The 24,048-nt window shown below is 38.9% G+C and overlaps 1 protein-coding gene across 1 annotated transcript; it reads right to left on the reverse strand.

Moving 5' to 3' along the window:
* Window positions 1-12: 12 nt before the first annotated feature.
* Window positions 13-22,433, reverse strand: slc30a7 (solute carrier family 30 member 7). Its single transcript, XM_065245036.2, has 11 exons — window positions 22,272-22,433; window positions 21,687-21,788; window positions 16,899-17,012; window positions 16,644-16,731; window positions 16,425-16,554; window positions 15,905-16,087; window positions 15,684-15,734; window positions 12,744-12,879; window positions 3,416-3,506; window positions 2,312-2,461; window positions 13-2,227 (listed from the first exon to the last, which is right to left on the reverse strand). Exons 1-11 carry the CDS (start codon window positions 22,349-22,351, stop codon window positions 2,180-2,182), a joined length of 1,173 nt encoding a protein of 390 aa, XP_065101108.1. The 5' UTR covers window positions 22,352-22,433; the 3' UTR covers window positions 13-2,179.
* Between the last annotated feature and the right edge of the window lie 1,615 nt (window positions 22,434-24,048).

Consider the following 24,048-nt stretch of genomic DNA (forward strand, 5'->3'; position numbering starts at 1 on the left):
AAAAAACACTGGTCGGTGTCATTCTGCTTTATTTATACAAAAAACTTTTCAGATCACGTTGTATTTAGAGGTTGTTTTTGGCTTCACAGTTTTTACTCTGGCTTTTTAATGTTGAGAAACCAAATAAGTTTCACTAATTTTTCCACATTTTACAAACAAACTGTTGGTAAAACCAATATGATAATGGATATTTCCTTGTATACTCCTGAAAGTTGGCAAGACATTTATTGGATGGGACAGAAATTGCATTACTTCTAAAACCCTTAAAGGCCATTTTGTGCCACAATGTTTCTACAGAAGCCCTTAACGGGCAAACTTTTTTAATAAGTTGTCTCCGACGATGAAATGCTTGTCTGGTGGTGGCTATCGTAGCTTCTCTATGCATTTTAAAAGCGAGGGTTGGGCAGTGGACTGAGCCATTGGTTGCAATTCCCAACCTCACCACTAGATGACGCTAAAATTTACACACTGCACCTTTAATTCTTGAATGCAAAGACTTCAAAAGTATTGAATTAATTTAAGATAAAAAGATGTCATATACCTTCATTCATGCTGCGTTCAGACCAGCCGCGGTAGAGGCGTCAATCGCAAGTGATTTCAATGTTAAGTCAATGTGAAGATGCGTTGACGTGCGTCTGGAGGTCTCAACTTGCAAACTAGACACTCGAATGAGGCGGAATCGCGCCACTGTGGAAGTTTGCGTGAATTGAGCGTTGCCGCAGGAAACACGCGACTTGAAAAATTTGAACTTTGGTGGAAAAACGGGCTGCGTTAACCAATCAGGAGCTTGCTCTAGTAGTGACATGATTGCAGAAAGTCTCACAGAAGCCCCTCCCATGATGTGAATTTCTGCGTAAATGTCTTGATGACTAGAACTTCATGCGCGAATGAAGAGAGTAAACTCAAAATGTTCAAGCGGCGCGGTAGATGCGAATTAGACGCCTTAAACGCCGCTGGTGTGAACGCACAGTAATACTGAAGAGAATTACTTTGCTTATTTTTCTTATAAATCTGAGATACGATTCATAATACTATGTTTTAAAGTGTATTTCAATTGATAAAATCATTCCCAAAAATGGGAAAAAAAAATGAATAGCAAGGTTATTACAGTCGGAACAAACAGTATTTTGATAAATGTATCCACTTTGCTATAATAATTGCCAATTATTATTATTATGCTTAATTGGAAATAAAATAAAAATAATATCATTGATTGTTTTACAACATTTATCCGAAGCAGTCATCCTAACTAAGAAAGCTGCTTGCTTGTACCATCCATACAATAAAATATTTGGGACTTTTTGGGGCGGTTTCCCGGACAGGGTTTACGTTAATCCAGGACTAGGCCTTATTAATATTAGGTAATTTTTACAAAAATACCTTACAAAAAACACTACAGGTGTGCATCTTAAGACAAAAAAAAAGTCAATGAAATATGTTACAATTAAACAGGAAAAGTTGTTTTTAAATTAAAGCAGATCAAACATGCATTTTAGTCTGGGACTAGGATAAGCCCTGTCCGGGAAACCACAATTTTACACCATGCGTTAAACAGCAAACCTAATGCAAAGGGAATGTTTTAATCGTATACAGGGCGCAAAGTCAAAAAAAGGTCCATTCGTGTATTCACAATTGTTCATGATCACTTACAAAAAGGCACTTGAGAAATGCAGACAAATCTGTTTATGTTTCTAATGGCATCGTGATGAAATTCTGCATCTCTTTACAATTGTGCAAAAACAAAAACTGATGCAAATGTACAAAAACACTTTAATGCAATTTGGACGTCCACTGAACTCCACACACACTCATACCGCCAATAATTAAAACCTCATTCGGATAATGAAAAATCTAATTAAGAGGAAAGAAACAGTCCGGTGGGATTACTTCAAAGAATGCACTTCAAATGACCGAGGGTAATGTGTTGGCAACAGTGATGTTGCAAGTTCTTGCCTCCCTCCAAAACAAAATCGCACTGTCATAGCTGGTCATTTGTTATTTTCGTTGGTTTTCCTGGTAAGAGTGAAGAGTCAGACTGCTGGACTGCACCAGCTCCATCAAGGAGGTGGAGCAATAGAAACCCAAAAAGAAATGGGTTGGGGTGGAGAACTTCCCCACAGCAGCACAGAAGGCCTTTGGTCCCAGGACTCCCAGAGATCAGGAGAAGTATGGTGGACTCCTACATGGCAGCTACTTCAATCTGAACATACAGCTGTCTGACGCCAACCTGGGCACACAAATCATCACATCATGGAAATTAAACTTTATAGGAGCCTTACCGAGCAGGATGTAGATAAGCCACAATGCTCACCTGCGTGAAAATATTATGTGTCTGGCTCAGAATCCATCTAGAATCTGCATCAGGCGCCACAAGGAGTTTAAGTGTGCCAATGTAGACGTCTGTGCAGAGCGTCCAGAAATGAGGCTCTTGAAGATTGTAAACACCCTGAAGCTGCTGGACCTGCAGTAAACATAGATTAGCAGGTGCGACTTCTGTTTATTGTACGTTTATAATGGGATAAAGACCAAACAGGCCTTATTAGGTTGTTGGGTGCTTTTCTCAGAAATGGCATGCTTAGTTGGATAGGATAACCCACGTAAACATAGCCTGACTTAAAAAGTTAGAATTACTTAAAGGGACACTCCACTTTTTTTGAAAATATGCTCATTTTCTAGCTCCCCTAGAGTTAAACATTTGATTTTTACTGTTTTGGAATCCATTCAGCTGATCTCCGCGTCTGGCGCTAGCACTTTTAGCATAGCTTAGCACAATCCATTGAATCTGATTAGACCATTAGGATCGTGCTAAAAATAACCAAAGAGTTTTGATATTTTTCCTATTTAAAACTTGACTCTTCTGTAGTTACATCGTGTACTAAGACCGACGGAAAATTAAAAGTTGTGATTTTCTAGGCCGATATGTCTAGGAACTATACTCTCATTCAGGGAACTATTTTCAGGCGCTGCGTATATTTTCGTCGGTCTTAGTACACAATGTAACTACAGATGTCAAGTTTTAAATAGGAAAAATATTGAAACTCTTTGGTTATTTTTGAGCGCAATGCTAATGGTCTAATCGGATTCAATAGATTATGCTAAGCTATGCTAAAAGTGGTACCGCCAGACCCGGAGATCAGCTGAATGGATTCCAAAATGGTAAAAATCAAATGTTTAACTCTAGGAGAGCTGGGAAAAAAAATTGGAGTGTGCCTTTAAGTTATCCCAAGATTAAGCTAAATTGCTGCAAAGCATCAACACCACAAAAGCAATCCTGTCGAATGCCTTTTCGACTACCTCTGAATGTGGTCGTAAGTGGACGAGCTTAAAGCGTTTCGACTAAAACACATCTTAATACCAGCTGTAAACAGGCCTTAAGTAGCCACATATGAATGAGACCCGGGAAAATGGGACTCACCCTTTGGTAGCATTCAGGAAGGGCGTGGTCCAGAGAAGGAGGTGTCCGTTGCATCAGGATCCCCATGGATTCCCTGAGCAGTGGAACCACACTGGGGAAAGAGAAAAGTAAGATGTTTAAGAAGCTGCAACTTGCAAAAGGCTCGCCCTAGGTAAATAAATGGGACACGTGTGGCATTGGGTATGGATATTCAGTTAGGTAGAGGAAATTTCAAGTCATTAATAATCACAAAGTCCACTTAGTGAAGTTCAACACAAACTTATGGTAGGGGTGGAGTAACAAAAAGCAGCTGATGTCATTCCAACAGCTGTAGTTCTGCCCAATAATCCAAGCAAAGCTGAAGCGCACCAGAATAGACATTCAAACTGATTAATTCTGCCGAAGAATCACTTGCCAGAAACGGTTGACTGGTTAGGAGAGTAATAGGACTATTCCTCTCCCGACCAGTCGACCATTTCTGCCCCATCAAAGCTATTCCTCAGCTGTGCCAGCATCTTACAAAGTCATCAGTCCTTCCAAACCTGACCACTGCTGCATATGTGAACCATTAGAGGGTTACTTGGTTTGGACTCCTTTCCATTTCTCTAATCTGCTCTATTACCCCCATGTCCTCCTCCCTGAAACCCCAGCCTCAGATGCTGAGACACGCCAACGTGGAGCTGTTCTTCATCACATGAGGACCACCGTTTGTGGCGTACAAATCTATTAACAAAAGATGTTTTTACAGTGACCTATTGATGTAAAACTTGCGATAAAATATGTGAAACTGTAATAAATGTTACATAGAATGCCGTTTGGGTTTCACAATAGTCCCTACCGAAATACTTTCACTACTCTATGCTAATACTAACAATAATGCCACACCAATCTATAGCTTTCCAGACTACACACACAGCTTTCTTTGTGGTCAAGTAACATTAGGTAATGTGCTCACAATTCAGCACATGCAAGCATTTCGTTTAATACGTCTCAAGATGACTGTGGTTTACCAAACAATATCGTCTATAGCACAAATGCGCATGACGTGTTACGCACGTAAGCTCAATATTTTCGGTTGAGGATTTAAACACAAACCCCAACCCAAAATTCAAGCAATATCCTTCACCACTAATGATACATTAAGTACATGTTGTTCATTAACATTACTCAGTCCTTACTTACTATGACTGTTTGTTTCCATCACCATGTACCGTGACAGGGCATCATAAAAAACCGCCTACCATGCATTCCATTCAGTACCCGTGTGTTTGTCCCTCTCTGGGACAAAGTGAAAACAGGAAAGTACTCCAAGCGGGTATCTCGGACCTCTGACATCATACCATTGTTCGACACCTTCCTGTTCGGTGAGAGAGAGGCACTCTTACTCACCGTTCATTGCCAAAAGAGCACTGGCGATTGCTTGCTAACCTGCCCTGGGCGCTCCGTAACAGTTAGACGAGTGACTCACGGGGCTAAAATGTGATTACGTGTGAACATCAAGGTTAAGTTGGATGGTGACATGGACGCAGTGTCGCCATCTACGTCAGGGTGACCATTTCTATTGAGTCACACGGCACAAACGTGTTTCTTGTAAAAGCAACCGTTGGGTTATCACACCCAGACAACCTGAGCAACTAAACATTTATGACACCAGAACGACCGCAAGAATGAGGTGACTGTGGGAATTACAGTGGGTACATTTAAATGCTTGTGATTTAGACTTTTCCATTAGTTGGCCAAACTTGAAAATCTACCACAAAGAGCTGAAATTGTTTGCTTCTAGGAATCGAGTTCACTCAAGCTATGGTTAAAACCACAGGATAGTATAGCTATTAACTTCAAATATAATTCACGACTGGATTCAAGGGCACATTCTAAATGGTTCAAACGTCTGCAGACATTCAAACGTCGAATGACTACCATATTATACCATAATGACATCATATTCATTTTAATACTTTTGTAGTCGATTGTTGTAGTTCTGTATGCTATTGTGTATCGTGTTAATAACTCATAATATTAAGTTAATGTATGGACACCTATTGTTTAGTTGAATAACTTGCCTTTCCAGATTAAATGTCTGTTTTTCGTCTTGGATTTTGTGAAATAATTTTCTAAATAAATGCGAGGTATAGTCCACTGCGTCTTATGTATATGTTTTTTGTCTTCATGACGCATTTTTGATTAATGCGACTTATACTCCGGAGCGACTTATAGTTTGGAAATTACGGTATATCTTGCAGCCACAACACTAATTGCAGGGTTCCCACTCCAAGTCAAATGTCAAATTCCTTAACTTTTCCCTGACTTTCACTGAACAAAAAGCTGAATTTCCATGACCTATGTCTGGGACGTTGTGAGCCTGGATAATGTAGTGTATTTAAAAATGTAGCTGAAATGCTTGAAACAGTGCCATAAAACAGTTGTTTAAAATTGTAGTCAGTGGAGGCTTGGACCCGGAAGTGGTATTCCTTATGTCACAAGTGGATTACATTTTGATAAATGGAAACTAAAATTTATCAAAACTTAAAAAACAAATCCTGATATTTCATGACTTAGACCAGTGGTTCCCAACCAGGGGGCCGGGCCCACAGGGGGGCCTTAAGATGACTTCAAATTATAAAAATTGGACAAAACAAGCATTAAAATAATTTTAAAAAAGCAAATGTCAATATGTTTCTTATTTTTTGGCCATTTTAGTAGCAAATATATCTGTCTAGTAATTCCAAGTTCTATTTAATTTTATCTCGAAAAAACAGAGTGAGTAGGGGCCTTCAAATATTGTTGTGTGCTACTAGGGGGCCTTAAAGTAAAAAAGTTTGGGAACCACAGACTTAGACAAAAATATATATAAAATTCCCTGACTTTCAATGTCTGGAAAAGACCTTTTTAATTCCATGATAATCCAGAAATTCCATGACCCATTATAATTACACTTTTATTACATTGTATTCATAGTCCTATTAAAGGTGCAGTGTGTAAATTTTTGTGGCATCTAGTGGTGAGGTTGCGCATTACAACCAACGGTTCAGTCCACTGCTCACCCCTCGCTTTTGAAACAGAGCTACGTTAGCCACCACCGGACAAACATGTCATCGTCGGAGACAACTCAGTAAAAAAAGTTTGTTCGTTAAGAGCTTCTGTAGAAACATGGCGGCACAAAATGGCGACTTCCATGTAAGGGGACCCTCGGTGTATGTAGATAAAAACATCTCATTCTAAGGCAGTGGTTCCCAAACTTTTTCAGCGTGCGGCCCCCCCTTGTGTACAGTGCATTTTTTCGCGGCTCCCGAAAGAAAATTTATGACAAAAACAGTTTTAAAATGTTATATTTGAATTAAACAATACATATAAAATTATGGCATTAAGAAAAAAGAAAAATGAGGCACTCCTGATAAATGTATAAAAAGCCTTTAATGAAACAATGGCTAAGGGCACATACAGTTGTGGCTCATGTAATCACTGTGTAAATGTGGCCCGCCAAAGTTCATTCATGGATGTGTTTACAAAAAGAGTGTTTCATTGTAAGGACTTTGCTAATTGTAACACCACCTATGTTGTTTACAGACTTGAATGTGAGTGTGGGTGTTTCTATGTTGGACGTACTAAGCGAAGACTCAAGGAACGTCTTGCAGAGCACAAATACGCCATCAGAACTGTGAATCCTAACTACCCTATGGCCGTACATTTCAAAGAGGCTGGGCACATGAACTTGAATAATTTGAAGGTAATGGTCATTGAAGTAATCTCTAGGAATGTAAGGGGTGGCGATAGGCTTCAACGTCTTCTTCAAAGGGAAACCTGGTGGATTGTAAAACTTAGAGCCACAACTTTTCCAGGATTGAATGATGATGTGGATTTCTCACCCTTTTTATAGGGCATTTAGTAATTTTGATATATATTTGGTAATACTTTTCTAATGTTTGTTTTTAGATTTATCATGGGTAATGTTTTTTGATATGTCTGTGCATAGCAATGTTCAAGTGTAACAAATATTTTGTGCAATCTTTACATGTGTGTGCATAGCAATGTTCTAGTGTAACACATATTTTGTGCAATCTTTACTTGTTTTTTACGATTAGTGTATTCTTTGTGAACAGCTCAGTGTGTTTGGCTGTAATGAAAATAATTAAATAAGTTTTAAGGTTGGGGGTGGGGCTTGGGTCATGTGACCATTCCCATACCTCTCTACCTGATAAATGCATTCACCTGTGTTTGTTTGGCATGCCCTGATGAAAACTGTGTAGTTGAAACGCGTAGGCATGTAGCCATTGTTTCATTAAAGGCTTTTTATACATTTATCAGGAGTGCCTCATTTTTCTTTTTTCTTAATGCCATTATATTATAGGCCCATTTTTGAAGAGCACCCTGGATTGTTTATACATTATTTATATTTTTTGACCCAGAGAAGCATTCCTTTTTCTTTTTTCTACATATAAAATTATACCTAGTAGTGCTGTTGGTTAGTTGGCTTATTATTTTTTAGTTTTAATTACACAGAATTCATGATAAATTAATGTTTTTTATAAAATGTCAAAACTGGGGCCCCCCTTGCACCATCTCGCGGCCCCCAGTTTGAAAACAACTGATTTAAGGTAATAAAAACATAACAGTGAATTATAAAAGGTCTTTATACACCCCTGATAATATAGTTTTGTATAATATTTAGGATTTATTTCAAGGGATTCTTCTAAAAATTACACACTGCACCTTTAAGCAAATACGCATATCAAATTCATATTCATATGATTTAGCAATACTAACATAAAAAACCTGTAGGTTTGAAATCTCCTGAACAAACTGCAAAAATTGAGGTATAATTTATGCACATATAACTTAAGGGTTTTGCACAGGTACTATAAGCTACTTCGGGGGTCCAGCTCCAAGCTGAACGCATTACGCCGAAAAATTAAGTACATCAAAGAATAACACGGTAACGTAGAACAAAAGCTGCTTTAGAGAGGAATTTAAATACATTTCCTCCATGGCCTGACAAATGTATTCAGTCTCAAAGGCCCGGCTTAGCATGCACAGAACGAACGGTAATTAATGTTAGCCATTCGGTGGGCTTTAGGCTGGGATCCAAAGTGATTAGTGGTCTTGGGAAGACTCTGGTGGACTGCTGTAGGTCACAACAGCAGGAGTTCTTCACTCCCTTAACTAATCATAGGGTAAACAGCTCCAGATATTTCCCTAAAGCAAGGCCACCACTCCCAAAGAGGCCTTGGCTAACCACACCCGGTCTCGCGTACAGCATGGGGGCTTTGCCGGGAGCCCCGCGCAAATGGGTCACGCCTCAGGTAAGAAAGAGAAGTTGGCAATGTAAATACGAGATGAAATCACCCAATCAACAATGAAGAGAATATGAATTTAACAGACTGGGGTGCATGGAAAAAAAGCATGTCCAAAAAGTGCAGAGTCCATTAAGCTAAGAACCACACAGCCTATTATGGTCCATTTCCTTAAACGTTGAAACAATAAATGATGCAAATAAAAGTCTGAAATTGTGATGAATTCATGCTTTGTCCGCTAGTTTAGTAGCCGCAAGAGTATCATGTTTTAAATGAATTTATATACATTACAGACTCGTTTCCCCAAACACAGATTAAGCCTAGTTCTGGATAACAAATCATTGTTTCTCTCGTAAAAATACATCTATAGGTCTATCTTCAGAATAGCACAACAATACCATGCTGCTCTTACCAACACTGTGCATAGTATGCACATTTTTTATTTGCATAAAATAGTGGACAAACTGTTATATTTGCAAAAATGTGCATTATTCAAAACAGGACACATTGGACACCGTATACATAGTGCTAACAGAACCTAGCTTTGCATCTTAACACAAAATATCTACACGCCGACCAAAGGAATGCAAGGTAAGCAATTAAAAATCAAATGAGATCCAGCTTGCGCTCTTTAACCGTCCTTTAAATATCTTATTCTTTACATGTGCAACTGATTTAAATTGCTTTCTGTACTTGTGCAATACTTTTCCAGATTGCACCTGACTGAGACCGAGCCGTTTTCATGCAGGTGCAATTTGGAGAAATCCGCAGTCACATGTTGTCGACTGTGTTGGTTAATTCTTCTGCGTTTGTAAAAAAAAAAGATGGGGAAAATGTCTAGGGGGGGGTCTCGATGACATAAACCCCCTGCTCTTTCAGAAACAAAAAGAAGGAAAATCCATCTTAAAAGATGCCTTTGTTGAAGTAACGTTCACAGATCGCCACCACATTCCAAAGAGGGAGAAGAAAAGCCTCAGCGCGGAAAGAGGGAGGGAAAGGGGTTGGAGAGGGGAGATGAATATACGGGAAAGGCATTGCTCAGACCCGTGCATTTTTTCGAATGGGGCCGCGTTCTCCATCTGAAATCTAGCGCGGTAACCACAGGCCATCTGCAATTTCAACATGATGCACGGACTGCAGCGCTTCGCCTCGTATATATACAAACCCTTTACACGCATGTACCCACATCATACACTAAAAAATGACGCCTATTCATCATCCTAAAGCTTGTGACTTTCCACAATAAAGAAATGCAATGCTGGTCTTGCCTCTTAAAATACAGTACACTCCTGCCATTATTTATTCACCCTCAAATTTTGTTATTTTGCCCATGTAAAACAAAAAAAGATTGTTTTTCGTACAATAGTAACCACATCAGTCGAGATCCAAAAAGCACCAGAAATGTAGATTATACCAGGGGTTTTCAAACTTTTTGTGTGTGTGGACCACTATTTGTAATCAAGAATTTTCGCGGACCACCTCATAATACTCATTATAAAATATGTCTACACAAAGTCCTGAATTAATCTGCACATCAAAATAGGCTTACTAGCACTAAAACTATAACTGGTCATCACATCAGTACAACAGGTTTCTTAACCTTATATCATAATTATTTATATACATATTCTTAGTGTTGGGAAAGTTCACTTTCTACATGAACTAGTTTAGTTCACAGTTCACAAATTTTAAAATGAACTAGTTCAGTTCATAGTTCATATTTGAAAATGTTAAACTAGGTCACAGTTCCAAAAATGAACAAATTTATAGTTATTTTTTCCCATATTATTATTTTTAAATGATTGCCATTATAGCCCATATAGAACCACCACAGACAGCAATTATTTGATCAGTTTTAACACTGAAGCTAAAAGCGTCAGATTTCATCTTCATGTCCAACTTTAAATCCTTATACAACCAGGGTTTACATTAGCATTGACTGTCTTTTAATTTTTGTATTTGCTTACACATACCTTGAAAGGCTAGCTGGGTGGGGGTCGCACCCCGGGCGAGAAGCGCTGCGAGGCATTGCGTGTTTGACAACTCGCAGGTATTGCACACCACACGTGCACGTTAAATAGCGGGAGCTTAGTCAAAGTCTATTTCAAGATCCGGAATATGCGTTAGCAGCCTATGTTAATCGTTAACGATTTAGGACAAATATGATGTTATTTAATGTTAAACTATTTGAGTTGCGCGGCAGGAATTTCAGCAGCGTCTGTGTTGTTGTGATGACGCATGCAGCGTGACTGGTGAACACCACCGAGTGGTGGCGGTGTTGCCAGATTGGGTGTTTTTTCCGCTACACATTAAGGCCTGTTTACAGTGTGTTTTAGTCGGGTTTTCGCCTGGAAGAATATACAAATCTGGCACCCTATTGAACGACGTTAAACTGAGAGAGCGTGCCGTTCACAGGCACCAGAATGAATGAGTTCAGAGTAACGTTTATTAGGCAGCAGTACACGTTCGCCCAAAATATGAACGAGTTTGTATATTAAAATATACATATTCTTATTTTGCCTTTTCACGGACCACCTGCAGTACCCTCACGGACCACTAGTGGTCCGCGGACCACAGTTTGGGAATGGCTGGATTATACTACACATGCTATTATCGGTCCCTTTTAAAAATTGGGGAAATTGGGTTCTGGACCTCGATCGGTTTCGATGTTTGTCTCATGTATTGTGTGACGTTTACAGATCACATCCCATAGTGCTTACAAGCAAATGAGAGCAAGGTTACATCATGTTACCTTTTAAGATACATTGTTACAATTCCCTTTTGAGGGAACTCACGCTGCGTCACTGCGGTGACACTTTGGGGACGCCTCCAGGGGTAAGTGCGTCTGAATGTGTATATCAAATTCAACCAAAGGTGAGGCTTAACGACAAAGACAGGGTGACGCGGGAGCCAGGAATTATATTGCTATCTGAAATATTGCCAAAGACGGCGTTACAGGGACGCAGGAAGTATGGCAAGGGAGACGCAGCGTCTCGTTCCCTTCTCATGGAACAACAGTTACATAAGTAACCCGAGACGTTTTCATGTGTCAAACACAACTATGCAAAAAAGCATTTTGGTATGTATCAACATTCGCATACAGAAGATATATACATTTAAAGCGAACAGTTTAGCAAGTGTGCTTAAACAGTCTAGGATTTTTTCTAAAGATAATATCCTACACTACACCGGGAATTATATGGATTTTTTCCCCTAGAATCACAAACTTTCAAGGATTTCAAAGACCTGTGGGAACCCTGTGTAGTGTGCGATGCGCCATGATTTTCAAATCTTGTAGTGTGCCCATGTTTACGATTTAAAAAAGACAATTCGTCAAGATTCTCCTGATGTGTGTGCCACATAACCAGATTTTATAAACCAGGATTTTAAAAATCTTGTAGTGTGAGCCCGGCCGAAGTCTTCTGATGTGAGCACTTTGTGTGAAAAACAGACCGAAATGTTGCCCAAATGCCCAGAAATGATTATTCGTGAAGTTTTGTTGATTAAACAAACCAATCACACGGCTTGGTTATATAGTGCACGAGTTGTGCAGACTATGAAACTTGTATGTTTTTGTCCCTTTGGAGAATAAAATGAGAAAACCGAAATGAATTCTCATCATAGATTGCTTGTAATTAAAAGTGTTTTGAATGACCTGAAGAAAAGTAAATAATGTCATCTGTGGGTGCAATAAAGCAGGCCAAGTAAGCACTTTAAGAAACGAGAACGCAAAACATATATACATTTCTCCCTTTCGACTGAAGCTGGTTTAAGCATGCCACATGAGAGAGTCGAGTCCTGGTTTTCTGGCTTTGCCACATGTTGGGAAAGTCTCAGGACTCCACCCTCTGATCACGTATCCTGTAATTCACCCGGCTGGAGTGCCAACGGCTTCGCTGTGCCCTCGGTGAAGGTCGCTGTGAAGTGGTTTTGTATGATCTGTGTTAGGTGCTGCTGTGGGATTTTTGGGTGGAGTTCAAGGTGGAGGATTGTCTCGAGTTGAGTCGAAAGAGGTCAGATGCTTATAATATCCGTGGCCGGTGCGTGCGTATGCTTACCTCACGCCGATGAGTAGAGCGATGAGCATGGAGCAGATCGGATCGGCGATCATCAAGTCGTATTTCTGCATCAGGATGGCTGATATTATGACGCCAACGCTGCCCAACGTGTCCGCGACGATGTGCAGAAAAACACCTGCGGTAAAGAAAATAACAATTTGGATTAACTGTACACTTTAAGCTGCAAAATAATTTTAGGGAGTTTTATTTCATGTATGGACCTGCTTAAAATAACTGATGCACAAGGTGCTCATTTACTTTTAATTCACAAACAAAACAATCCCAGAATGCACTGCGATATGTGAACATTTAACCAATTATTTCAATACTATCTATTTTGTTTGGGCTTACTTATGTAAGATTTTGAAAGAAGTCTGCATGAAAGTTCCAGTAAAAAGCACCGGTATGTAAATATTGGGATATGGTGTTTGCCAGCATATATCCTCAAACATGACAGCTGTGGACAGACCGAACCCGCTGCCTGGGATACCATCTTTAGCGGTAACCCTCAAACTGATGATGTCATTCCACAACCAGATGACGATGAGGTCACACCAGCACATCTCCAAATAAACGGCCAACTTGCAAGACTCTCGCAGACAATTTTCCAGGATTTATCAAAACAGATTATCTGTAACCCGACTCCTATTGGACCCCGACGTGAGTCAACATTTCCGAAAAAAACTTCTTTCCTGTCTTAATCAACTCTCCTGAATGCTTGTGGACTGTGGTGTGATGGCATGCTGTGATACGGTCCAATAAGTGCCCAGTAGATGACATTATTGAGGTAAGTTTCAGTTTCACAGAAAGCATGACCGCAGTAACGGAGGAAAATCTCTAATAAGCAGAGACCCTGTCCAAAAGTGGTCAGAGCAAAATAAACATGAATGCTTTTCAACCAAAGTTCACAAAGACTGTGTACAGTACGCCATACTAGCTTACTGTGCAGTATACGCTGTATACTACCTACTTTTATTAAAAAAAAAAAGTAGTACAGTAATCACTAGCGGTGCACATATAAACATGTACGAATTAAAGAGCACCTATTGTCCGATTCGCGTTTTTACATTTCCTTTGGTGTGTAAGTGTGTATTAGTATATGTTAACGATATGCAAAAAGTACAAATAGGGTTCCCACACCTTAGTAACTTCTAATTCAAAGACCTTTCAAGGACTTTCCAGGTCCAATACCCTCAAAGTCTAGGATTAAATGTGGGGACACATTTCAAGTGAGAGAAAGGTTACAACATGTTACCTTTTAAGATACATTGTTACAGTTCCCTTTCGAGGGAACTCGCGCTGCGTCACTGCGGTGACACTTTGGGGACGCCTCCAAGGGTAAGTGCGTCTGAATGTGTTTATCAAATTCAACCAATTGTGAGGCTTAACGAAAAGACAAGGTGATTCTGGAGTCAGGAAGTATATTGCTATCTGAAATATTGCCAAAGACGGCGTTACAGGGACTCATGAAGTATGGCAAGGGAGACGCAGCGTCTCGTTCCCTTCTCAGGGAACAACAGTTACATAAGTAACCCGAGACGTTTTCATTTGTCAAACACAACTATGCAAAAAAGCAATTTGGTATGAATCAACATTCGCATACAGAAGATATAAGCATTTAAAGCGAACAGTTTAGCACGTGTGCTTAAAAGGCTAGAATTTTTATGATACTATCCTACATTTTCCCACCTAGATTCACAAACTTTAAAGGACCCGTGGGAACCCTGTACAAAGGTAAACGTTGACGCGAGTTATCGTCTCCAACGTGAATCTCTTTTCTTGGACTACAACAAACACATGGACTGTATGCAATAGTTTACTTCCTGGGATTGGTGATGTAGTAAAGACCGACATTATCATAATTCCTCCCGCTTCGGACTCACAGCCTGTAAGTTAACTCCTGTAAGCAACCAAATCTTTCAAACATGATAAGGAGCGCCACATTTCCTGCTGACATCAGAGGCCAATCACATTGTACAGAATAGCTGGCCAATCAGGGACACAGTGCTTTTCAAATCCGTGAGAGTGAAATCTGGGGCTACAAAAATTTATTTTTTAACCACAAACCACGCGAACACATTGAATTATACCAAATACACATATAATGTTGTTTTTAGCAATAAAATAGGTTCTCTTTAATTGCTATTTAGCGTTACCTACTAGATATCCAATCAAATAACAATAAAAAAATTTTTTTTTACTTCCTGTTGATTCGTCACACTTAAAAACAGAGGCTTTTGTTAAATGCAATGAATTGTGGGATAGAGCATGCCATTCTACACCATTTTTTCAATGTAGTCTATACTGTATACACTCCACAGTGCATACTACATAAAGTAGTATGCTATTTCAAACATGAAGGTTGTTACAAACTACTTGTGATTCAAAACGTCCCTCAGCGGAGAAGAAACGGGGATGGAGGCAGTGTAACCTTTTGCACTGTCACCTCCTCTCTTTCCTCCCCCCTCTCTGTACGCTCCTCCCTTCGTGCCCCCCTGAGCAGGCCTCCCAAAGGATCCATTCTCCCTCTGTGTGTGCCAGGGTGAAGGGGACAAACTACTTTCTCTGCTGTGCTCTTTTCCCACACAAGCTCGGACAAAGAGATTTAAAGGGACAGCGCTCCGGTGACGGTGTTAACCCGGTTAGCCGAGTCAAAGGTTAGAGGTTGGGATGGTCAGGGATGTCACAAAACTCCATCCTCCGGTCACGTTTAATGATAACCGAGGTGTGGTGTGACAGCTGATTTAAGTCTATTTAAGCCTCCTATCTTGAATTTCAAATATTTGCCACCTATAAGAGGAAAAACCTGTCTAGATGTGATATCTTTGATTGAAAATATTTTCACATCTCATGCCATGAAAACGCAAGCGCTTGCTTACTCAAATGCTGTGCGTGGCAGTAAAGCGCCACCTATTGGTGGCATTGTATATTAAATCATACCTTGTAATATCTGCTTGTTGGAGCCTTTTCCCGTTGTGAGCGAGTGGTCATCTAAGGACACAGAGAGATTAGAAATGAATCACGCTGAAATGAATCAAGATCACAATGTGACAGTATAGCGTCTGCCATTTCAATACACAGTAACAGACGAGACAGTACAATGACACAAAGTTACCCGATTGGTGTGCATAACAAAACTACAACTGAAACATAGGTCTTACCATGACAGTGTGAATCTTCATGTGAATCTTCATGTGTATGTCCGTGTCCTCCGTGCGAGTGACCGTGATCATGTCCGTGATCATGTTTAGACTCGTGACTGTGGCCGTGGCCTCCGTGACTGTGTCCGTGACTGTGTCCGTGCCCTGCACTGCCATTAAATAGGGAATGACTGTGGCCATGACCTTCAAAACAAAAAGAGGACATACTTATGAAAGAGTAATTCACAACAACAAAAAAACAGTTACATAGACCGAGATTGGAGGGGGAAGCGAAGCCAGATCCAGAGACTAAAAAAATACCAAAGAGAGTAAAGTGATGCTTTTAGATTCTCGATCCTTAGCAACCATGCAAAATGCCTTAGCAACGGCATGACAATGTAGCATCTCTGCAACCTCCTAGCATTATGGCTAGTGAGTGCCATTTATTCTCATTTCTCTCATGCACGACCAACATATTTAGTATATAAAATAGCACGATTGAATAAAAACTAAAATCAGGTGCATATTCGGGAATTCCTACCTTCATCACCATGAGAGTGTCCGTGCCCTCCGTGTTGAAAAACAAATACTCCTACAAGATTCACCAAGAGTCCTGCTATAGACACCGGCAGTAAACGTTCATGGTGCACATCAGGGGGTTCTAGCGCTCTCTGGTGGTAGCAAGACATAAAAGTGGCATCCATTCATAAGCATTACTTTACTATCAATCAACTGATCTGTAAACAGTCATCTTACGTACCTCTACTCCCTCTGAGAAGATAAAGAAGGCGGTAAATATCAGGAAAAGGCCATTCACGAAGCCCGCGAGAACTTCTGCTCTGACATACCTACAAAACACAACATGTGGTTTAAGAGAACTTGCGTCATCTATAACAATAACGCAACAGAAAAAATTGGGTTTCCTGTCACAGCCACAAACAAAGCAGAAGTTCCTGTTTAGGAAATGTTCACGGTTTGCACATATTTAAACTAAAATGTTGTGGTGGTCTTTTACCCGTATGAGAAGGAGTCATTGGACCTCCACCGTGAGATCACAGATGCTGCGAGGCCTGCCAGGAGAGCCGTACAGTCGAAGAACATGTGAAAGGAATCGGATATCAAACCTAAACTGAGAATCAAGCAAACAAAGAAGTCCTCATTAAATGATCAAGAAACTTGAGAAATTTGTCGCACCCTCTATTTTGGTGTGAGTCACATGGTGATGGACATACGCTGTACATAAAAACAATGACAATATAGAAAAGTCTTATATAAGATATACCATTACAGATTTCAGGAAATGTGTGTATTTTATTGGCCAAATATTATATTCATAAATGTAAATTTTCGTCAACAGTTCCCAAATTAAACAATTTTCTTTGTGACCTTAATTATTTAATTATAACACTGACAAAGATTAATAAAAAAGTGTCACATTTGTGAATTTGTATAATGATTTGATGAATGTTACATAAGTCGCTTTTTACCCCTGTATTATTATTTATTTATTTTTTGCTTTTTTTTTCAAATGGTTGCCTTCCATCCCTGCTTTATACTTATTGTATCCATGTCATCCAATATTGTTTGATACAGTATTTTTGTTTTATACTTGTAATAAAAATAATAAAAAAACATAAACATTACCAATTTCTGATAAAAATGGATCCAAGACTATACAGCCCTGGTCCGAATTATTGCCACCCTTAGTAAATATAAGCATAAAATAATTTGGAAATATATCTGCATTGTTTATCATTATGATCTTTCATTCAAACAAAATCACAAAAAAAGTAACATTAATTTCAAGAACAGATGTCCCCCCTCATTTTCAAATGTTTCATCCGAACAAAGAAATTTATACAGGTGTTTAAAAACATGAGGGTGAGTAAATGATTAATTTTTGGGTGAACTATCCCTTTAATAAAACTGACCAGGGGCCTGTACCATCAAGCCCATTTTGTTGGATATCTAGGTAGGTTTAGTGTTAGTTTGTGCAAATCCTGAGTTTTGGGTACAATGATAAGCTCAGGTTAAAGTGGGTTTAAGGTGTTTGTCACCATAGTAATTTACACTACATGGATAACCTGCTCCTGGCCAGGTTATGTTCTGGATCAGGGATCACGCACCAAAAATTCATCCAACCAGCTTTGAGCAAAGTGACATGTATTTTGTTTATTCTGTGTACATTTATGAACAAAATTTTAGAAAAATTAACAGTGTTTTTTTATTATAGTAAACATGCAGTAAGCATAATTTCTGGTGGATTGATAACCATTTGTGTTATGTTTACTGTTAAAAAGCCATTGTTAAACTATGGAAACATCTGTGGTTATTACAAATAAAACTGTAACTGTAAGTTACATGATTAATTTTCATAAGGGATTTTTTTTTTAAATACATACATCATATAACATTACTATAGTATTATACGTTTTTTTGTTTAACTTGCCCATTAACACAATCATCATTTAACAGCAAACTTTCTCCAACAGTTCAATATCTCTTGGTTTGACAGTAGCAGAAAAACATTATATTATTAATTCAGTGTCTAAAATAAATTTTTGTATAGGCCTACTTAATATTTGTGAAATAATTATTAAGAAATAAAAAAACGGAAGTTGCTTTGCCATGTTGAACGCGATTGGTCATTCGGTGCCGACTTCACTCTTTTACGTGCACACACTCATGAATAATTCATAAGTTTAAGATCAAAGCCTGAGTTGATAAAGGTCTCGTACACACTACAAACTTTCGGGAGTGACAACCGCATTAAAATGCGGGAGGGAATCCCCTAAATGTTCGTTTCATGTCTGTACGGAACAAGACTCACTCCCAAAAATCCGATGATTGACACAGAGATAACCATAGCAACGTTCTGCCGTCTCGCGTGCTTATCACAGATTTGACCAAAATAATAACAGCATTGTGTTTTGCAATAAACCTCCACCTTGGCGTTGTGTATTTTATGCTTTTGTGAGGCTGCTTCACAGCACGGAGCGCGCGGTCTTGCAGTGTTGCCAGGTCCTCGTCTTTTTTGTACGTAAATACCGTTTTGGTGCTTAACCGTTTATAGCTTTTGGCTCATGAAGCGATCAAGTTTTTGATGTTAATAAAGCGTGAAGAGGCCGGTCCCAATATTTTGATCTTTGAGGTAAAGCATTTAGATTTATTTCGGTTTATTATTGGATTCTTCTTGTTCGCTGTTTTTTTAGTGCAAGATCTGGCAACACTAGTCAGCAAACGCTTGTGCCTCTGTCATTTTCTGAACCCTGCATACAGAAGACTTTTTCCCCTTCTAAGCATTTATTTTTTTTCAGAAGAGAGACCTGTCCTGTTTATGATGAACGTTTAAACACTTGATTAACTACTAGTTGTTCAGTTCGGTTATGTACACACTGTGCAGAGTTTCTGTAAATGCGGTTGTCACTACCTGCATTTTGCGGGAGTTAATTCGGTTGTGGAATTCGGTTGTCAGTACCGTAAATTACTGAACTGTGTGTGTACAGAACAGGATTAAGCATTAAAAGGTGAAGTGACAACCGAATTAATATGCAGTGTGTACGGGACCAAAGTAGGTTGATAAGCCTCTTCATCGTACCAACACCAACAAAGCCTGATCGTATTGGTTTGGTTTTGTCAACTCAAAATTAATCCTGTAACTCAGAGTTAGTTAAACTATCTTCATGGTACAGGCCCCTGGACTAATGTAATAGCAGTGACGGCCGGTGACATCTTTTTTTGAGGGCGCACGATGGGAACTTCGTCTTAACATGCATGTAGCCCATCATGTGTGTGTTTTGTAATTTCCAAATATGTGTTCGGTGCGTCGAGTGATCCTATGTGCATCATGTGTCTTGTCAAAATAAGTGCCTGCTGCAGATGCGTCTAAAGGGTTTATGATAAAAGAGACGCTCGCGCTTGGCAGATACTCGCATAATCTCACTAGTAATTAGAGTTTACTGTTAAGGGAGTGTCTTGCGTGTATTTTGTGAACGTGAGCGTCTCTTTTATCATATACAGTTTTGACGCGTGTACAGCAGGCACTTATTTTGACAAAACACATTTTTATGGCTAATGCCGATATTAAGAAAGCTGTATGATATGAGGCCAAAATAACACAAATGTTATTAAAATGTAAGTAAATATGAGACAAACAGAAAATCGGTGAAACTAAAACATTTGTTATGCATAACATTTATAAATATATCCCTTTAATGTACTTAAAACATCCAAGACCTAATTAATGTGGATCTGACATCTCACGGTACTGTTTGAATAAGCGTGTTAAACTAGTGTGGTGTTGTGTGTGACACAACATAACGTCATGTTAAAAAGTGAATAATGATTGGTCATTTTACTGTCTGTCAGACTTTGGCTTTACATTAAGTGACACTGAGTGTCTTTTCATTACAAACATCAAATTTAAGTAATAGAGAAATTTGCTGGCCGATTGAAAAGATTTATCGGCCGATGCCGATAATAAAAAAATCAAAATATTGGCCTCTGCAATATATTGGCCTATCATTACTCTCAAACTGGTCTAGGACAGTTTTAGGACATTTTATGAAATATTAGGGCTGGGTATCGATTCAGATGTTCCAGATTGATTCGATTTCGATTCACAAGCTATCAAATCGATTCGATTTCAATCCGGTTTTCGATTCCGGTTCTTGGAACGGTTTTTATGCTCGATTCTCGATTCAACTCAATGAATATAGTTTTAATAAGTGGGTAATTAATTAAAAGAAATTAAAAACCAAAACACTATCGTCGTCGTCTTGCTTGCGAAATCTAAAATGCTTCCATACCTCACACTTTTTATATGAAGGGGGCATCAATGTCAATGAAGCACCTGAAAACGCCATTTTAAGCACTGAATGAATGAATGACAAGCTCGCCTCTCGCTCCTTGGTAACATCACGCAAGGCAAAAAAGAGGGTGACATCTAGTGAAGACGACTAGTAATTAGATTAACGGTAATCTTACATTAAATGTTTACGGAAATACATAAGAAAACAATCGATTTTGCTCTTTGAGAATCTATTATGAATCGACCTTGTTTAAAAAACTATTAATCGAAAAATCGAAATTTTTGCCCAGACCTATTAAATATATTAATTGATCATAAATTCTATGTAATCAACCTAAATAAAAATAATACAAACAACCAACAGAACTACTTTGAATACTTTAATAATATTTATTACACGGCTAATTGGAATGCTTGATTCTGAGTGGCCAGTCGCGAAATATGCAGGTTTGTTATTCCCAGCTAGCACACTAAAAAGTTTGAGACTAGACTACACTGTTTACAGTATAAAATACAATCACAAAACCTCAATTCAAATCATTATGCTAATTTTAGTGAACAATAGTGTCATGGCCATGCGTCATATTTCAAAATCACATATTCTTTTTGGCAAACAAATGGTTAATGCCCGATTACATCATTGGGGAATTTCCCATATATGGAATATATGACTATGTCTCAAAATTTAGCTCGCTGCCTACCTACACAGCACTTTTGGGCATCATATATAAATATCCGCATGCTTACACCTGCCTATGACACCCAAGGCTCCTGTCTAGGTAAGTGACTCACTAAGGCACAGCCGAACTCTGAGCCGACACCTTTTAATCTCCTTTCAAAGCTGACTGACTCGCACACACAAACATTCAATAAAACATACAAATGGACTTCCACCAGAAATCAAACAGAGGATAGGCCCAAAACAAAAGCACACAAGCTCATCCCACTTTAGATCTACGTGGCATGTTCTTGTGTTTAGCCCCCTACTGTTACCTGTTACTCCATATGCCATACATGAGCTCCACGAAACCGAAGGACAGATTCAAACACAGGAAGAAAAACAGATTGCGAGATGTCTTATCCGCAAGAATTGATCTGAAAGAGAAAATATGGAGATGGTTTCAGTCTGATTCACTTTAAAAGTTACCAGACCAGACAGGCTGGCTTCAGGAACTCACAACCAAGCAAATACACCATTGTCATTCTTTTTAAATAAAACTTTTGGAAATGACATGTGGTCCAAATTAACTTCCAATACACATATTGTGATGTGAGATACATTATAACACATTTAATAGAATAAATGAAAAGATATTTCATCATATGTCAAATGTTTACTTAGCTCCGCTAACAACATGTCTAGTTTATACAAAACAGCTTCTTTAACATAACAACTTAATCATATTTCCTCAATAAATACATTTCATTTGTACGAATAAAAGTATATAACATGTACATTTTCAATATTTTAATGTACATTTTGATGACAAGTCTCGCGAGCTAACTAGCATGCTAACTGTATTAGCCGACAGCTGTGACTGAAACTCATTGATTTACCAACGATTTAACGCTCGTTACCTGAACCAGCTCGAGATTTTGGCCAACAAGTTGAACTTGGCAGGTTTGTACTCGTCATCTTTGATGGATAACGGGAGCATTTTTCAGCGAAGCGTCTCCGGTATCCACTGACCACCGCGGCTGCACGAGCGTCTGGACGCGAGAGGATGAAAAGTCCTCACGATGACGTCACGTGCGTCTGATGATTCGCCATAAGAGCTCAAACACAAAAGTCTTTTGTATGTGGGTGTAAATTTAAGTAATGTGTCATTTAATATACCTATTTATATTAGTGATATTTCCCCTTTTTGATTTAATTCAGTCACGTCTGAAAAATATAAATATATTTGCATTTTAATTCATTATTCATGTTCATAAATGGTCACAATTTACTTCTGTATAAAATGTATGATCTTATTATTTGTTTTGAAAAGATTAATTGGCTTATTTTGTTATATACGTCAAAACAAAATAAACTAAAATACAATGCATCACATAAAAAACAGATAAAAATAAATTAATAATTAAAAATGGATGAAAGGTGGGACTATTAGGTAAATAATATCTGACACAAAAAACAATACAGCTTGAAATCATTCTGACGTTACATCTGGACGCCAGGCCAATGTTGGGTATTAATGTCAACCTGACGTTACCGCTTGACATGAGGCCGACGTTGAGTTTTGATGTCACACCGACGTTACAGCTTGACGTCAGGACAACGTTGGTTTTTGACATCAATCCGATGTTACAGCTTTTACATCAACCCAACGTTACAGTTTGACGTAAGTCTGACGTTGTTTTTTGACGTCAACCCGACATTACATCTGGACGTCAGGCCAACGTTGGGTTTTGACATCAACCCAACTTTACAGCTTGAAGTCAGGCCGACGTTGGTTTTAGATATCAACCCACTGTTACAGCTTTACATCAGTCCGATGTTGGGTTTTGATGTCAAACCGACATTACAGCTTGACGTCAGGACAATGTTGGTTTTTGACATCAACCCAATGTTACAGTTTGAAGTAAGTATGACGTTGGTTTTTAAAGTCAACCCGATGTTACATCTGGACGTCAGGGCAACGTTGGGTTTTGACATCAGGCAGACGTTGGTTTTTGACGTCAACCCAACGTTACAGCTTGATGTAAGTCCGACGTTGTTTTTTGACGACAATCCGACTTTACATCTCGACGTAAGGCCAACATTGGGTTTTGACATTAAACCAACATTGCAGCTTGATGTCAGGCCTACGTTGATTTTTGACATTACAGTTTTACGACAGTCTGATGTTGGTTTTTGACATCAACCAGAAGTTACAGCTTGAGGTCTGTCCCACATTGCTTTTTGACATCAACCTGACGTTGCGGATTGATGTGAGGCTGACGTTCTGGACATCAGGCCGACGTCAGGCTGATGTTGGTTATTTATGTCAATCTAACGTTACAGCTTCACATCAGTCCGATGTTGGTTTTTGACATCAACCCAACAGCAGCTTGACGTAAGGCTAAAGTAGTTGTCTAGATCAGTGGTTCCCAAACTTTTTCAGCGTGCTGCTCCCCTTGTGTACAGTGCATTTCTTCGCGGCCCCCCAAAGAAAATTTGTGACAAAAAACTGTTCTAAAACTCAAAAAAAATTTAATAAAAAAAACATTAAATTATACAAAAAGTAGTGCTTTTGGTTAGTAGCCTTATTTTGTTAGGTTTAATTACACAGAATTCATGATAAATTAATGTATTTTATAAAATGTCATAAAACTGGGGCCCCCCTGGCACCATCTTGCGGCCCCCAGTTTGAAA

The sequence above is a fragment of the Paramisgurnus dabryanus genome, chromosome 24, assembly GCF_030506205.2.
Source record: "Paramisgurnus dabryanus chromosome 24, PD_genome_1.1, whole genome shotgun sequence".
NCBI classification, from domain to species: Eukaryota; Metazoa; Chordata; class Actinopteri; order Cypriniformes; family Cobitidae; genus Paramisgurnus; species Paramisgurnus dabryanus.